The 18,887-nt window shown below is 45.1% G+C and overlaps 1 protein-coding gene across 1 annotated transcript; it reads right to left on the bottom strand.

Annotated features, from left to right (window-relative positions):
- Positions 1-329: 329 nt before the first annotated feature.
- Positions 330-13,094, bottom strand: LOC138666662 (zinc finger protein 260-like). The gene is made up of 2 exons (XM_069754851.1): positions 12,944-13,094; positions 330-1,895 (listed from the first exon to the last, which is right to left on the bottom strand). Exons 1-2 carry the CDS (start codon positions 13,092-13,094, stop codon positions 556-558), a joined length of 1,491 nt encoding a protein of 496 aa, XP_069610952.1. The 3' UTR covers positions 330-555.
- Between the last annotated feature and the right edge of the window lie 5,793 nt (positions 13,095-18,887).

Here is an 18,887-nt window from a genome sequence, read left to right as displayed (position 1 = left end):
GAGCAGGGTCCCTTCCACAGCCGAGATCTAAATTGGCTTCAGGAAAATGGCTGCCGCGATCTCCATCTGCGCACACGCGGCCTCCCGCGGCCATTTTCCTGAAGCTTTGGGAAGCAGAGTACTCCATCTGCGCACGCGCGGCCTCAGGAAGATGGCCGCCGCCACCGAGACACCGGTAATTAACCCGGCTCTGCTGCTCACATTGGATCCCGGGCCGCTGCATCACCTCACCTGTGGAAGGGACCCTGCTCACGCCATACCGCTCATCATCCCCGCACCTCTGCCGCCGCCGCACCTCTGCCGGTAAGCCTGCATTACGACTATAAGACGCACCCCCCATTTTCCTCACTTTTTTTGGAGGAAAAAGTGCGTCTTGTAGTCCAAAAAATACGGTAAATGAAAATGAATAATGTGAATTCTCTGATGTTTAGCAAAATCAGGGTCCTTAAAACAGCATTTCATATATTCTAAACATGAAGACTGCATTTTCTCTGTGTGAATTCTTAGATTTGGGGCAAAAATTATCTGATTAAAATATTTTCCACTTTCTGCACATTAAAATTGATTCTCTGTGTGAACTTTCTGATGTCTACCAAGATTTGATTTATCCTTAAAACATTTCCCACATTCTGAACATGAAAATGGTTTCTCCCCTGTGTGAGTTCTCTGATGTCTACCAAGATTTGATTTATGCTTAAAACATTTCCCACATTCTGAACATGAAAATGGTTTCTCCCCTGTGTGAGTTCTCTGATGTGTAGCAAGATTTGATTTATCCTTAAAACACTTCCTGCATTCTGAACATGAATATGGTTTATCCCCTGTATGAATTCTTTTATGTGAAACTAAACCTGATTTTTGTTTAAAACATTTTCCACATACTGAACATGAAAATGGCTCCTCTCCTGTGTGAATTCTATGATGCCTAACAAGATTAGCTTTTAGGTTAAAACATTTCCCACATTCTGAACATGAAAATGATTTCTCTCCTCTGTGAAATCGCTGATGTCTAATAAGATTTGATTTATTGGTATAACATTTTCCACATTCTGAACATGAAAATCGCTTCTTCCCTGTGTGAATTATTTTATGTGTAACCAAACCTGATTTCTGCTTAAAACATTTTCCACATTCTGAACATGAAAAAGGCTCCTCTCCCGTGTGAACTCTGTGATGCCTAACAAGATTTACTTTTAGGTTAAAACATTTCCCACATACTGAACATGAAAATAACGGTTCTCCTTTGTGAAATCGCTGATGCCTAATAAGATATGATCTATCTACATAACATTTCCCACATTCTGAACAAGCAAATGGCTTCTCCCCTGTGTGAAATCGCTGATGTGCAACAAGAAAGTATTTCAGTGTAAAATATTTACCACATTCTGAACATGAATATGGTTTCTCCTTTCTGTGATTTTTTTTATGTGTAACTAAAAGTGTTTGCTGCCTAAAACATTTCCCGCATTCTGAACATGAAAATGGCTTCTCCCCTTTGTGAGTTCTCTGATGTATGACAAAATGTTTATTCTGGATAAAAAACTTCCCACATTCTGAACATGAAAACGATTTTTCCCCTGTGTGACTGCTCACATGTGATACCAGATTTGATTTTTTTGTAAAACATGTCCCACATTTTGAACATTCATATGGCTTCTTTCTTTTGTGAGCTCTTTGATGTTCACCATCCCTTCTGCTATTTTTGTTTTGCTGAACAGTCTGTGATGAAGGTAGGACTTGTTGAAAAGAATCAGATGATAGACTTTTTCTGTGTATGGTTGTTGTGTTATCTGCGATAATTGCATCCTCGTTGTATGAATCTACTTTGATACCGTAATTATTAGCTTTAAAATCTGAAAATATCCCATGTTTCTGTGAACTTCTGGTACAGTCATCTGCCAAAAATAAAATCAATTTAATTATTTTTAAATAACTTAATAGAATAGAATAAATATACTTTCAATTATGTATTTTATAACATTTCTGTATACAAAAAGTTTTAACATTTTTAGTAAAATACATTTTTCATTTAATTAGTACAATGTTTTGTTTGCAACAGATCACCTCATACTACTAATATTGACCATGATTTCCTCCTGACCTGCATCTTGCCTCTTCCCCTACTTAGACATCCAACTGCCTGAGTTTTGTGTATGACATAATTCAATACTTAGTAATTATCAGGCTGAAAACAATATCTGAATAATAGCACCAGAGGAGTTAATATATACAAGAGATTTTATTGACATATTTCTGGAGCATGCCAGTTTTCCTTGAGGTCATAATACAACAGTCATAAAACAGTCAACTGTCATCTTAAGGGTATGTTCACACGTTCCTGATTTCCATCCTTTTTTTTTCAGGACTGAAACCGCAGCTCTTGGCAGAAAACGCAGGTCCTTTTTTTGGTGCTTTTTTGGTGCTTTTTTGATGCGTTTTTTGATGCGTTTTTTGATGCATTTTTTGATGCAGTTTTCTAGCCAGAGTCTGTGTGTTTTCTAGGAAGTTTTTTAGGGTTAAAATGGCTGAAAATACCCTAACCCTACCCATAACCCTAACCCTACCCCTAACCCTACCCCTAACCCTAACCCTACCCCTAACCCTACCCCTAACCCTACCCCTAACCCTACCCCTACCCCTAACCCTACCCCTAACCCTAACCCTATTCTAACCTTAGTGGGAAAAAAAAAAATTCTTTATTTTTTTATTGTCCCTACCTATGGGGGTGACAAAGGGGGGGGGTCATTTACTATTTTTTTTTATTTTGATCACTGAGATAGGTTATAGCTCAGTGATCAAAATGCACTTTGGAACGAATCTGCCGGCCGGCAGATTCGGCGGGCGCACTGCGCATGCGCCCGCCATTTTGCAAGATGGCGGCGCCCAGGGAGAAGACGGCCGGACGGACAACGGGACCGGGTAAGTATAAGGGGGGGAGATGGGGGCACGGGGGGGGGGCGTCGGAGCACGGGGGGGTGGCATCGGAGCATGGGGGGTGGGATTGGGGCACGGGGGGGCAGCCACACTGCAGCGGTTCTGCACCACAAACCGCAGTAAAACCCGCAGATATTTTTTTCATCTGCGGGTTTTACTGCGGCTTTCACCTCACAATGGAGGTCAATGGGTGCAGAACCGCTGCTGTTTTACAAAAAGAAGTGACATGGTACTTCTTTTTTACCGCAGCTAATCAGTGCGTTTTTTTTTTTTAATTCAGGATCATGTGCACAGTGGGTCCTGTTTTCCATAGGGTACATTGTACTGCACCCTGCATGGAAAACAGCTGCGGAACCGCAGCGGCAAAACCGCTGCGTTTCCGTGGTAAAAAACGCACTGTGTGAACATGGCCTAAAACATATAACATACAAAAAAAGCGCAAATCCCCAAAGGGTAAGTCCGCCTAGAACACAAATAACATTTTATTCTAACATGCTAAAGTAATAATGATTCTTTAATGCATAAATAATTACAAACATTAGTCACAAGTCATGTAAATCTAAAATAGGATAAAATAGCAGAAATTCATAAACATATCCAGACATACCTCAATTGAAAAATACATTTTTCAATAGCAAATATTTAATATGTATAACACATATAATACATCCAGAGTTAAATAATATTTGTACAAAAACTATACCTTAAAAGTATAAAAATAATATGACTCTGAATTATATCACAAGGTTCATAAAATACTCCACAGAGCGCCTTTGGCACTAAGGTACTAATACATATGCAAGATTACTACAGAAGCCAAGAAGGTTCAGAAATCCTGCATCTGTGAATGGTTTGCAAATACAAGATGAAGAATCTTTCCTATTTGTCAGAACAACAGAATATTTTTGATACAGGGGGTCAGACGAAGTTACACACTGAAACGTGCGTCGGGGTGAGCGCCACCCTCTCTGCAGGACCTCTTCCTACCAAAGTATGATTACGCTATTCATTCTAGCAATGATAGATTTATGCATTATATACCAACATTGGTGATGAGCTGTGCAATACTTCATATGGAGATGTGCAATATATAGTGGAAAAAAAAAACATTGCCCAACTATCTACTACACGTTATTACAGTGAAGATCCTTTGTTCAAAAGATAAGAGACAATATCCTTAGAAAGATTATATCAATCAGAATGTGCCAATTAATTTGAGACTAAATGTTTTTCCTGATTAAGATCTAAAGGGTAAAGTGTCTCCTTTTGCAGAGTGACATGCTTAGCATGCCACTGTATGGAGGCTTACAAGTCATGCAATTCTCCTATTGCAAATCAAATAAGCAAATTGCCTCTTCAGAGAGAAAGATGACTTGAATTCTAGTGCCACCCATTGGAAGTCAATATCGACCCTTTAATGAGCCTTGCCATATGACATAGGATAAATCCAAAGCAGACATGTCACACTCCATAAGCAAAAATGTTACCCCTTAGATCCCAGTCATAAGCCTCTTATACAGCCAAATTAGATATCATGCTTTGCAATGACAAGGGGCCACACCCCTCCTGAATAAGAGACACAGTTACGAGAGGGCTAAGAAAAAGCTTAAACAGGCCAGGATACATTTTCTGTAATACAGTATATCTGTCCAAATTGAGACTGATCTAATTTTTAATTCCTCCAAAAAGATTTGCTCATGGTTAGACTCTAGAGGTTTTAGAAGGCCACTATCTAGAGGTTTGATTTTACTCCTAATAGGCTTCATCTGGATATCAATTATATCAGGTTATAGACTGGAGAGATACATTACTGGGTTTTGGAGATGATACCGCTATGGAGGGCTACAACTGTGATAGTAGGGAAATGACCAATCAGTGTAGGGAAGAGTGGGTGATGGAAAGTGATGAATGTTAGTGTTAGGGGTCGAGTTCCCGCTTCTGCACAGGGGGAATCTCGGGCCGCTTCTGCTGCGGTCTCCCATTCTTCTCCTGCCACAGGTAAACCTGCTCAGCGGAGACGTCGGTCCTTGCGTCTGGCTCAGTCTCACTCTGTGCTTAGGCTTGCTGTTGCTTCTCCAGCTTTTGCCATTAAAGCCAGTGCTGGGCAGCAGTGAGCGGACGCTTTAGGGACTAAGTCCTCCTTTTTCCCTTCTGAGCATGCCCAGGGTGAGATCTCCCGTTGGAGATCAAGGGTCACATGCTCAGATGCTGCAGTGGTTCCCATTGGTCCTCCTGGCAGGTCCTGAAAGGGCTAACTTCTGTGGCAGCTGCCCATTGGTCCTTTATTGGAAGGTCCTGAAAGTACTACAGCTATATAAGCTTCGCATGACCGCACGGCCATGCGCTAGTGTACAATTGTATACGTGTGTTTGTTGTGAGTGCAAGTCGTTCATTAAATACCCCTACCCTATTGTATGACTGTTCGCGTATGGAGTATGGCTGCTATCTAGCGCCCGACTAACCACTCAACGTGTCACACACGTATCAGCGTCTATTGCTGTGTCCGCCAGTACGGCGCCACGCGCCAGTAGTGCGCTTCCTGACCCACGTCTGGGTGCTTAGTGGTGTCTGCCAGCACGGCACAGTTCGCACTTCGGTGCTCTAATTATAATAGTTACCTAACACACCCAGTTGCGGTGTTGTGTCAGCAAGCGGTCTAATCGGACTTCAGTCCTGAGTCTTGGGGTTGTGTTCGCTGACTCCTTGCTTGCACTCTTTAGTGCGGTATTGCGGACCTGTGGCTTTACCGGGTTCGCTTCCACAGCCATATTACGCTGCCATTTACTAGCAGCAGGTTTTCACCTGCACGGTGGACCCCGGACTGCGAACGCATCTATTACATCTTTCTTGGTGCGTTCCGCCAGTCCTAACAGTTAGAGTGGGTGGACATCCTTCTGTGGGGTTTTATCTTCTCTACATTCTCTACTCTGCAAGAATAAAATATGGATATAAAAGGAAGATACAAAAATCTTCACATGGAATGTTGGGGGATCAAATAGCGCTCAAATAGTGTTTGATCAGGTGAACAAGCTGGCCAGTGGGCGAGGCCTCACTTCAGTGGCGTATCCAGGGGGGGCAGCCAGGGCATGTGCCCCGGGCGCAGCCGACAGGGGGGCGCCAGCGGGCCGCCTGATGATGTGGCGGTCCAAGGAGGCTCCCCGTCGGCGGCATTCTGCTGCCCCCACAGTCTGAGATAATCCCGTTCTCTGAGCCGGCTGTCAAATTGACAGCCGGCTCAGAGAAAGTGCTGGGCGCCGTAGTCAAATCCCAAGGTGTACAGCGACGCCGCGGCTGTGCCGCCGCTGTCGCTAGTACCCTTGACTTGCCTGGCTGTTGTGAACTGTGATCCCTTCTGACGACCGCTGAGGTGCCGCTGACCGCTGCTGGCACTTCCGCATCAGTGAAGCGCCAGCAGCGGTGACGTCACTCTCTCTTCACACAGACACAGCAGGGCAGGCGAAGCATAGGCTGCTGCTTTGCGGTGTTGGACGGTGGTAAGTGTGCTCCAGCTCCAGACCGCGGGGACCGGTTGGGTAATGGAGCTGAAGACACCTACCGTCCGAACCTAGATTAGAATCTGATAACATTTGATATTTAAGGGGGCTGGTTGGGTTGGGGGGTTGGTCGGCTATATGGAGCCTGCAGCCAGGATAGGGAGGGAGCAGGGGCAATGGTCGGTAGTAAATTGTGTGTGTGTATATAGAGGTGAGAGGTGCTGTGTGTGTGTTGTGCGTGTGTGTGTTGTGCGTGTGTGTATATAAGTGAGAGGTGCTGTGTGTGTGTTGTGCGTGTGTGTATATAGAGGTGAGAGGTGCTGTGTGTGTGTTGTGCGTGTGTGTGTTGTGCGTGTGTGTATATAAGTGAGAGGTGCTGTGTGTGTGTTGTGCGTGTGTGTATATAAGTGAGAGGTGATGTGTGTGTGTTGTGCGTGTGTGTATATAAGTGAGAGGTGCTGTGTGTGTGTTGTGTGTGTGTGTATATAGGTGAGAGGTGCTCTGTGAGTTTTGTGTGTGCGTGCATGCGTAGCAGAGATGTAAATGGTTTTGTGTGTGCGTATGGGGAGGAGAGGTGAGGGTAATGATGGGGAGAGGGCAATAATTGGGATGGAGGGGGAGGAGGAGATGATGGATGTGGTGGAATCGGCAATGATGGAGGTGGAATGGGCAATGATGGGGTTAGGGGGAGGAAATGATGGAGGTGGTGGAATGGGCAATGATGGGGAGAGGCAATGATGGAGGGGGAAATTGGAATGGGCAAAGATGGTGGTGGGGGAGAAGGAAATCATGGAGGTGGTGGAAAGGGCAATAATGGGGGGGGGAGAAATGATGGAGGTGGTAGAATGGACAAGGATGGTGGTGGTGGAAAGCACACTGATGATATTGGAGGGGGGGGAAATGATGGAGGTGGTCGAATGGGCAAGTATGGTGATGTGGTGATGGCGGCGGAAAGGACAATGATGATGGTGGTGGAAAGGGCCAAGATGGGGATGGTGGGGGAAGAGAAAATGATGGGGATGGTGGGGGAAGAGAAAATGATGGGTATGGTGGAATAGGCAAAGGAGGAAATGATGGGGGTGGTGGAATGAGAGGGGAAGGAATGGGAGGTTGTGGAATGAGAAGGAAGGGGAATAGTGTGATGAGATAGTATGGGGGGAGAAAAATGAGTGGGCACAGAATAGAAACTGAGCAGTGGGCGCATAGCATGGGGGGACAGTGTAAGGGCACAGCCAGGAGGGGACAGTATACCAAGGAGGGGGAGTGTGATGAGAGAGTACAGTATAAATACTGGGCCCTATAGGGGGACACAGTATGAGAGGACAGTGTGAAGAGGGCCGGTATGGAAAGGAGAGGTCAGTGTGAAGAGGGGGCCGGTATGGAAAGGAGAGGTCAGTGTGAAGAGCATGTACCATAAGAGGGACAGTGTGGGGGTCATATTTTGTGCAGACAATATAGTGAGGGGCAATGTTTTATACAGGAGCATTATAATGACACTTGTATCTTTAAGGGCGTCTTGTGGAGACTTTCTGCAAAAGAGCGGAGAAGATGGAAGTCTGCAGAGACGGCTGTGGATGAGAAAACTCATCATGGGGTCTGGACAAGATGAAGAAAGGAAGGAGAACGGCTCCAGAGACGACGTCATCTATAAGGTTCCTGGATGTAAATGTTATTTGTGATACTAATTCTCATGTTTTTATTTATGTTAGGAGCATTAAAGGGAATGTCCAGGTTTGTGATGAGTCTGCAGTCATTCTTTTTGACTACAGACTTCTGACTTCTCACAGTGCGCACTGCACGCTGTCAGGATTCTCTCATGTTGGGGATTTACATGCATGCGGTCACATGCTGACTAGACATGTGTGGCCCCACTCTATGAAAATGAACTGAGCGAGGCTGGGCACATCTAGTTGGAATGTGATCAGAAGTATACAAATCACATACTTGTGCTGACATGACTGTCCACCGGCAAGGGAGAATCCTAAAAGTGTGCAGTGCATTTGTTGTGAGAATTCAGTAGCTGCGATGTCAGGATTCAGCTCTGCAGGTTCCAGTATTCGTCAGATGGACACTTCACTCACATGCGACTTTCACACTTATGGTCTGGTGACATCGAGCTCCTCTTCCTGCTTCTGTTTTTCACTGAACATTGGGAGCATTAGGGAGAGGAGCTCGTCGGTACATGACTGAGTGTGCAAATCGCATATGTCCTGGGGGTGGGGGGGGGGGGGTGCCAAAATGAATTCTTGCCCCGGGTGCCAGAAAACCTAGATACGCCTCTGCCTCACTTCCATACACTTGTATAAAGAGAGCCTAGGACCTCTAGTTGGCCATGCTCATTGCACTGCCACAGCACTAGATGGGGTGCAGCCTTGCTCAATAATAGTGTATGGAGCGAGGCCACCCACACTAGACGTCCCTGGCTGGGAGTATGTATAATGCATACGTACCCTCTGGTCCCGGGTTAGAAATTCGCGATTCCCAGCAGCCCACAGAGCGTGACTGCAGACTTATTGATTTGGACCGGACAACCACTTTAATGCATATCACATAAAATTTATTTATTTTCAAGGCTTTTACTTTTTGGTAGTTTTTTTCTCATCTTCTATATATCCCTTTGTGGTTTGTTACTCCCAAGAGGCTAAGCTACTGGCTGGGCTTCATAGGAGGTGGCGAGTTACACTGTATGCTGAAATCCTCTGGTTTTGCAGTGTATAATAAAAGTGATCAAACAATTGCACGTTCAAGTATCCGAAGGGGACTGAAAGGATGAAGTAAAAAAAAATGTATTCATATTTTTCAAAACTTTTAACATGGAAAAAAAGGACCATTTCCGTTTTGGCCATTTAAAATTTGCAGCTCAAATGTGTTAATTAACCCCTTTCTGACATGTGACGTCCTATCCCGTCGAGGTGGGGTGGGCCCGTATGCACACCGATGGGATAGTACGTCATAGCGATCGGCCGCGCTCACGGGGGGAGCGCGGCCGATGGCGGCCTGGTGTCAGCTGACTATCGCAGCTGACATCCGGCACTATGTGCCAGGAGTGGTCATGGACCGCTCCTGGCACATTAACCCCCGAAACACTGCGATCAAAATCAAACATGATCGAAGTCTTCCGGGGGCATAGGGAAGCATCACACAGGGAGGGGGCTCCCTGCGGGCTTCCCTGAGACCCTCGGTGCAACGCGATGTGCTCATGTTGTACCGACCGTCCCCTCCCTGCAGGCCCCAGATCCAAAATGGCCACGGGGCTGCATCCATGTCCTGCAGGGAGGTGGCTGAGAGCAGGCGCCGGGAAGCCTCTCTGCAGTGCACGTCAGATCACTGATCTGACACAGTGCTCTGCAAAGTGTCAGATCAGCGGTCTTACACTATAACATGATGCCCTCCCCCCCCCCACGGGGCAATGTTATAGTGTAAAAAAAAATTCACAAAAAATAAAAAACAAATTCCTAAAAAAAAACAAATATTGTTCCCATAAATACATTTCTTCATCTAAATAAAAAAAAAAAACAATAAAAGTACACATATTTAGTACCGCTGTGTCCGTAACGACCCGACCTATAAAACTGTCTCACTAGTTAACCTCTTCAGTGAACACCGAAAAAAAATGAGGCAAAAAACAACACTTTACTATCATACCGCCGAACAAAAAGTGGAATAACACGCGATCAAAAAGACAGATATAAATAACCATGGTACCGCTGAAAACATCATCTTGTCCCGCAAAAAACGAGCCACCATACAGCATCATCAGCAAAAAAATAAAAAAGTTATAGTCCTCAGAATAAAGCGATGCAAAAATAATTACCGTATTTTCCGGCGTATGGGACGACTGGGCGTATAAGACGACCCCCAACTTTTCCAGTTAAAATATATAATCTTCTCAAAAGTCGGGGGTTGTCTTATATGCCGGGTGTCGTCTTATAGGGTGGGTGCGGAGCAATCTGCGGTCGACGTATGTAGTGGGGGGGAGTGATCCCGATGACGAGGTGAGGGAGCGCCTCACCAGGAAGGTGTAAGTGAAGCTAACTGTCAGCGTCTGGGATGCCAGAGGTATGCAAAAAAGAGAGAGAGCGGTGCTGTGCCTAGAAAAACACTCCTCTTTCACTCATCTGGCTCGCCCTTGTATCCTATTATCTCCTTCTCTGCCTCTGCTTCACTTACACCTTCCTGGTGAGGCGCCCCCTCACCTCGTCATTGGGACCGCTCCCCCCACAATATGCGGCGACCGAAGATTACTCCGCATCTGCCCTATAAGACGACACCTGGCGTATAAGACGACACCCGACTTTTGAGAGAATTTTCAGGGGTTAAAAAGTAGTCTTATACGCCAGAAAATACAGTATTTTTTCTATAAAATAGTTTTTATCGTATAAAAGCACCAAAACATAAAAAAATTATATAAATGAGGTATCGCTGTAATCGTACTGACCCGAAGAATAAAACTGCTTTATCCATTTTACCAAACGCAGAACGGTATAAACGCCCCCCCAAAAGAAATTCATGAATAGCTGTGTTTTGGTCATTCTGCCTCACAAAAATCGGAATAAAAAGCAATCAAAATATGTCACGTGCCCGAAAATGTTACCACTAAAAACGTCAACTCGTCCCCCAAAAAAGAAGACCTCACATGACTCTGTGGACCAAAATATGGAAAAATTATAGCTCTCAAAATGTGGTAACGCAAAAAAATATTTTTTGCAATAAAAAGCGTCTTTTAGGGTGTGACGGCTGCCAATAATAAAAATCCGCTAGAAAACCCGCTATAAATAGTAAATCAACCCCCCCTTCATCACCCCCTTAGTTAGGGAAAAATAAAAAAAAAATTATTTATTTCCATTTTCCCATTAGGGTTAGGGCTAGGGTTAGGTTTAGGGCTAGGGTTAGGGTTGGGGCTAGGGTTAGGGTTGCAGCTAGGGTTACATTTACGGTTGGGATTAGTGTTAGGGGTGTGCCAGGGTTAGGGGTGTGGTTACGGTTATGGTTGGGATTAGGGTTAGGGGTGTGGTTAGGGTTGGGATTAGGGTTAGGGGTGTGTTGGGGTTAGGGGTGTGGTTAGGATTAGGGTTGGGGTGTGTTTGGGTTAGGGTTTCAGTTAGAATTGGGGGTTTCCACTGTTTAGGCACATCAGGGGCTCTCCAAACGCAACATGGTGTCCCATCTCAATTCCAGTCAATTTTGCACTGAAAAGTCAAACGGCGCTCCATCCCTTCTGAGCTCTGCCATGCGCCCAAACAGTGGTTTACCCCCATATATGGGGCATCAGCGTACTCAGGACAAATTGCAAAACAACTTTTGGGGACCAATTTCTTCTCTTACCCTTGGGAAAACAAAAAATTGGGGGCGAAAAAAATCATTTTTGTGAAAAAATATGATTTTTTATTTTTACGGCTCTGCATCATAAACTTCTGTGAAGCACTTGGTGGGTCAAAGTGCTCACCACACATCTAGATAAGTTCCTTAAGGGTCTATTTTCCAAAATGGTGTCACTTGTGTGGGGTTTCCATGTTTAGGCACATCAGGGGCTCGCCAAACGCAAAATGGCGTCCCATCTCAATTCCAGTCAATGTTGTATTGAAAAAGTCAAATGGCGCTCCTTCCCTTCCGAGCTCTGCCATGCGCCCAAACAGTGGTTTACCCCCACATATGGGGTATCGGCGTACTCAGGACAAATTGTACAACAACTTTTGGGGTCCAATTTCTCCTGTTACTGTCATTAAAAAACAAAACAAATTGGAGCTGAAGTAAATTTTTTGTGAAAAAAAGTGAAATGTTCATTTTTTTTAAACATTCCAAAAATTCCTGTGAAACACCTGAAGGGTTAATAAACTTCTTGAATGTGGTTTTGAGCACCTTGAGGGGTGCAGTTTTTAGAATGGTGTCACACTTGGTCATTTTCTATCATATAGACCTCTCAAAATGACTTCAAATGTGATGTGGTCCCTAAAAAAAAAATGGTGTTGCAAAAATGAGAAATTGCTGGTCCACTTTTAACCCTTATAACTCCCTAACAAAAAAAAATGTGGTTCCAAAATTGTGCTGATGTAAAGTAGACATGTGGAAATGTTACTTATTAAGTATTTTGTGTGACATATTTCTGTGATTTAAGGGCATAAAAATTCAAATTTGGAAAATTGCAAAATTTTCAAAATTTTCGCCATATTTCCGTTTTTTCACAAATAAACGCAGGTAATATCAAAGAAATTTTACCACTGTCATGAAGCACAATATGTCACGAGAAAACAGTGTCAGAATCACCGGGATCCGTTGAAGTGTTCCAGAGTTATAACCTCATAAAGAGACAGTGGTCAGAAATGTAAAAATTGGCCCGGTCATTAACGTGCAAACCACCCTTAGGGTTAAAGGGGTCAAAGCGAACCTGTCACCATGTTTCGCTGATATGAGATGTGGCCACCGCCTTTCAGGTCTGATATACAGTATTCTATAATGCTGTATTTAGGCCCCCACCCAGACTAGAAGAACTGAAAAATAACTTTTATTATACTCACCTGCGGGGAGGTCCTTTCCGAGGGATGTCGCTCTTCTTGGTCCGGTGCCTCCCTTCTTCTTGTGATGCCGTCCTCCTGCTTGCTTCACGTGGATGATGCGTCCCTGCATCATCCACATTGTCTGCTCAACATCTCGCTTCTTCACAGGCATACTTATCTGCCCTGTTGAGGGCAGAGCAAAGTCCTGCAGTGCGCATCCACTGGGCCTCTCTGACCTTTCCCGGCACCTTCACACTGCAGGATTTTGCTCTGCCCCCAACAAGGCAGAAAAGTACGCCTGCGCAGCAGCGCGATGCCAAGCAGACTCTGTGGATGATGCAGGGACGTATCATCCACACGGTCCAAGAAGGAGGACGGCGACGGGAAGCGTCGGACTAAAAAGAGCGACACCCCTTGGACTGGAGCGCCCCACACGTGAGTATAATAACAGTTATTTTTCAGTGCTTCTAGGTCTGGTTGGGGCTTACCAACAGCATTATAGAATGCTGTATATCAGCCCTGAAAGGCGGTGGCCGTAACTCGTATCGGCCAAACCTGGTGACTTTTTTTCACATCAAAACTTTTCAACAAATTCCACATCAAAATTCTGTGTAAGACACATACAGGTGCATCTCACAAATTAGAATATCATCAAAAAGTTAATTTGTTTCAGTTCTTCAATACAAAAAGTGAAACTCAAATATTAGAGTCATTACAAACAGAGTGATGTATTTCCATTGTTTATTTCTGTTAATGTTGATGATTATGGCTTACAGCTAATGAAAACCCAAAAGTCATTATCTCAGTTGTGATGCAGTGACCCCTGTAACAGGTAGGGGGCGCTGCATGGTCTCCCCAGTATGCGCACGGAGGCGTAGTGAGGCCATGAGAGTGCGTGGCAGTTGTGTGCGTGGATGTGATGGTGAGACAGTGTCTGGCATTGTGGTTAATGGGAGGTATGTGTCACAGGGATGGATGCTCCCTGCGATGCAACCCGGAGTATCTTGTCTTTAGAGCGCGTGAGCACTGAAGATGTCATTTAGTGCACCTGGGTCCGGGTTGCGGGTAGCTATGAGAGATGGGAGGGTCTGGCTACCCACATACCTCACTCTGAGTGGGGGTGCTCACTGTATCTTTTTCCCTGCAGGAGTTTGAGGACCTGCAGTGATGTCATGATCATGTGACCAGTGCATGTGATGTTACCTCACCTGTGGGTGTGGTTACAGGCTACCTAAAGGAGGTGTGTTAGCACATGGTAGTGAGTGTTTGTGAGTCTGTCAGGATGGACAGACTTCCATGTGTCCAGGCAGGACACTACAGAGCATTCCTGTATGCTCTCTGAGTGTATGTCCCCGTGAGGCAGCCTTCCCAAGAGAGAGGACTGATAAGGAGTCAGCAGGTGGGGCAGGAGCTCCCAGAAGGTACCATAGTCTACTGGTGCTAATTGTTTCTATGAACTGTGTGGTAACCCACGGCAACTGGGCAGAAGAGGACCAGCGTGTTTAGTTGCTACCAATGGATAATGTGTGGCTAATGAGTTAAAGCCATAACCTGTAAAGTTCTATGGCCTATGTGATATCCTGTTGGTGATGTAACATGGCTCACGGTACGGTTTATGAGGCTGTAAAAAACCGTATGGACTGTTTTGTTTTGGAAAAACCGTGCCCGTGTGCTTGAATCCCGTGCCAAGCGAGTAATCTCCAACCCGTAAGTAAGTGCAATCTTACACAGTAAATTAGAATACTTTATAACACCAGCTTGAAAACATGATTTTAAAATCCGAAATGTTGGCCTACTGAAATGTATGTTCAGTAAATGCACTAAATACTTGGTCGGGGCTGCTTTTGCATCAATTACTGCATCAATATGGCATACCATGGAGGCGATTAGTCTGTGGCACTGCTGAGGTGTTATGGAAGCCCAGGTTGCTTTGATAACATTATTCAGCTTGTTTACATTGTTGGGTCTGGTGCCTCTCATCTTCCTCTTGACAATACCCCATAGATTCTCTATGGGGTTAAGGTCAGGTGAGTTTGCTGGCCAATCAATCACAGTGATACTGTTGTTTATAAACCAGGTATTGGTACTTTTGGTAGTGTGGGCAGGTGCCAATTCCTGCTGTAGAATGAAATTTCCACCTCCAAAAAGTTTGTCAGCAGAGGGAATCATGAAGTGCTCTAAAATTTCCTGGTAGACGGCTGCGCTGACTTTGGCCTTGATAAAACACAGTGGACCTATACCAGCAAATGACATGGCTCCCCAAACCATCACTGATTGTGGAAACTGTTAGAAAACATTTTTTTAAACATATTTACAGTATAAGATAGTCCTGGAACAGAGAGTTCAATTTCCTTTAATATGGGTCCGACTGACCCCGGTCCCGTGACTCCTGGGACCCATACACACAAGATGCTCAATAACAACAGTTCAGGGCCAGTCCGTTTCCTGCTCTGGGTAGCCAAACACAGGAAGTCACTTTTAACACATGGCCCAATGGCCAACTCAGCATCAGTCTATTTAGTCCTGACCCGGCTTGCTCCTCTGGTCCTCCTGCACAAGTTTCTCCCCCTCCCTTCTTTTAGTGGATCACGGGGTTCTTACACACACGTGGGCAGCTTTGTCAAGGAACAGTTCAAGGTTAAGACAGGTAAAATTTAGGGAAAATACAGGTGAGATGCAGGATTAAAACAACACAGTCCTTAAAGCAACCGCACACACGGTCCATGGCAATTAACCCTTTTAGGGTTCCAGTCCCGTAATCCAGCAGGGGATGTGCAAATGGAACTTGGATGAGGAAGGGGGAAAACAAAAATACAGTCCTTTATTCGTGACCAATCGGGTCACCCATGACACTCAATCCTGATGTCGTCCAGGGCTTCCAGCCCTTCCAGAGACGCGGAACAGTCTCTTCACATTTTCCATTTCGGTGCAACCGGCACAACTCTTTTAAAGGGACCACATCAGTCAATACAGGGCTGCTGAGTAGCGTAGTGGGCTGCATTCAGACCCTGGATAACAATAAAAGTATAGCCCGAAGACCCTCTGGAGGATGACTTACCACTGTTCCTCCGACTTCTCTCCTCCAGCAGCGGCTGACTTTTGGTACCTCCAGCCTCCTGCTCCCGTGATCCCACTGCAGTCACAGTTTTCTTTAAAGGGAATCTGTCATCTCATTTTTCGCATATAAGCTGTGGCCACCGCCATTAGGGGCTTATCTACAGCATTCTATAATGCTGTAGATAAGCCCACGATGTAGCCTGAAAAATAAGAAAAACAAGTTAGATTTTGCTCACCCAGGGGCTATCCGGTGTGGTCCAGGTCCGGCGCCTCCCATCTTCATGCGATGATGTCCTGTTCATTGCTTCTGTCACGACTCCTGCACAAGTGAAATTCTCTGCCCTGTTGAGGGCAGAGCTAAGTACTGCAGTGCGCAGGCGCCGGGGAAGGTTAGAGAGGCCCGATGCCTGCACACTGCAGAACTTTACGCTGCCCTCAACAGGGCAAACTAGTACGCCTGCCCCGGAGCTGCGACAGAAGCAAGGAAGAGGATGAGTATAATGGGTGAGTATAATTTAACTTATTTTTCTTATCTTTTAGGTTACATTGGGGGCTTATCTACAACATTACAGAATGCTGTAGATAAGCCCCTAATGGCGGTGGTCGCAGCCTATATGTGAAAAATGAGGTGACAGATTCCCTTTAAGGGTGCCTCTGCCAGGTGGCCGCACACAAGACTGCTCCTCCCGCGCCTGTCTCTCCTCAATGCTAGAGACCATCTTTCCTACCACTGCATAGGGTCCCCGGGGCCCTTATTCTTTAATGAATGTCACCCGGTCTCACTCCTGTAAAGGACCATCAAAATGAATAGACCTGGCATTCACATACACTCTGTCTCTGGTCGAGACCACACAGATAAATACATACCCTCGGGTGGGATCAAAGTATTTGATAAGGCCGCGGGTCATCCAGCCTGACATACTTCGCCTCTACATGTTGTCAGGCAATGGCGTCTCTTCGCCCGACGCACTGTCTCATTCTTCTGGGCTCCTCCCATTCGTGGGCAGTGTCATTCCTGGCTGCTCCACCCGTTTCCTCACACTGTGCTGCACAGGTTGAAGCTTCTTCGCCCACACTCATTTCGGGCGGGCAATAAACACAGTGGGATGTGGCCTTCTTCCTTTGGATGCCAATTTCCTTCCATGATGCCCACAAAAGGCGGCACCGCCCTCCATCTTTGCACCACTGACCACTGTCTCTTTGTCGGTGCCATCTTAAAGTCACTATCAGCCGCCATCTTTAATTCGTTCACGGCTGTCACCATTCCACAAGTCCCGGAAATCTTCTCCACCAGTTCTGTAGCAGCAGGGCTTCTGGATTCAATCCTGCCAACTACGCCAAATGTAACAATTTGGCACGGGGTGATAGTCATGGGCGAGTCTACTAAGTCGCCGTCAGTGAGCACCCGGGCACCTTGCACATGGAGGGTGCAGTGGGGTACTCACTTCTGCTGCTGGGATTCCCTCAGTCTCTGTCACTCCAGCCTCTGGCTCCCAGGTTCCATGAAACACCACAAAGTCACAGTTCTTTTTCAACAGTTGAACTTTACTAAACGGCAAGGCATCCATCACATCAACAGCACAGTTCACACAGGGCAACGTTTCCTGTACTTTCCTATATCTCCCTGATCTGTGCTGCTCTGCTCTGTGCCCCTCCCATCTACTTAACTCCTTACTGCCTGTGCCTAAACATATACCCAATACATGGCAAAAACCTGACAGTACATAAACATTACATCACACATAAATTACAATGAGGTGCCGCAGGTAATCATGTGAACAGTGTCCAGGGCAGAGGAGGCACGTGAGGTTCCCCACCACCTCCTTACAACTACTCACCTGTGCAGTTATCTGTAGGAATCTCCTCTTTACACCGCTCATCACCTCTCACATATGTCTCTGTAGTATTAATATGGGGCAGATCTTCACCCTGAAAGAAATATTGTAAAAGTCACTTACAGATGGGAATATGATTTTGAAGAACAGAAAATATTATAAATTAACATGAAAAACAAAAATGACAGCAGTAGTCATCACATAGCTGCAGGCCTCCTGTATAAATCCAACTTAATTATAACCGGCAGTTTCCATTAGCAGAAATTGTGAGAAGAAAAATTGTGAGAAGATCCAGACAACATCAAATGTCTATGGGCAGCATTATCCTGTCATCTCCACCACGTATACAGTGGCATGTAAAAGTTTGTGCACCCCTGGTCAAAATTACTGTTATTGGCAACAGATAAGCAAGTTGAAGATTAAATGATCTTTAAAGGGCCAGGAGTGAAAGATAACACATTTCCTTTGTATTGCAGTCAAAAAAAATATATTGTAATTTTTTAACATTTTACATAAAAACTACAAAATGGAAAATAGGCAGAAAAGCTTGGGGACCCTACATGGTTAGTACTTAGTAGCACCCCCTTTTGAAAGTATCACAATTTTTGTAGCCCAAGAGCCTTTCAATTCTTGTTTGAGGGATTTTCATCCATTCCTCCTTGGAAAATTCTTCCAGTTCGGTGAGATTCCTAGGTCGTCTTTCATCCAATGCTATTTTGAGGTCTAGCCACATATTTTCAATGATGTTCAGACCAGGGGACCGTGAGGGCCATTGTGAAAACTTCCTTTTGAAGTAGTCTATTGTGGATTTTGACATGTGTTTAGGATCATTATCCATTTGCAGAAGCCATCCTCTTTTCAACGTCACCTATTTTACAGATGGTGATGTGTTTGCACCAAGAATTTGTTGAAATTTCATTGAAACCATTCTTCTTTCTACCTGTGAACTGTTTCCCTTGCCATTGGCTGCAATAGAACCCCAAAGCATGATTTTTTCCACCCCCATGTTCAATGTTTGGCGAGATGTTCTTTTCCTGAAATTCTGTGCCCTTTTTTTTCTCCACAAATACCTA

Source organism: Ranitomeya imitator, chromosome 2, assembly GCF_032444005.1.
Source record: "Ranitomeya imitator isolate aRanImi1 chromosome 2, aRanImi1.pri, whole genome shotgun sequence".
NCBI classification, from domain to species: domain Eukaryota; kingdom Metazoa; phylum Chordata; class Amphibia; order Anura; family Dendrobatidae; genus Ranitomeya; species Ranitomeya imitator.
Note: the sequence above shows the minus strand (reverse complement) of the source record. Positions and strands in the feature narration are given on the sequence as shown.

Excerpts from the sequence above, each read along its gene's own strand:
- LOC138666662 (XM_069754851.1), bottom strand. The coding sequence starts at position 13,094 with ATGCCTGTGAAGAAGCGAGATGTTGAGCAGACAATGTGGATGATGCAG. Across the intron at positions 1,896-12,943 it reads CGGAAAGGACCTCCCCGCAG|ATGACTGTACCAGAAGTTCA; the intron begins GTGAGTATAATA and ends TATTTTTGGCAG.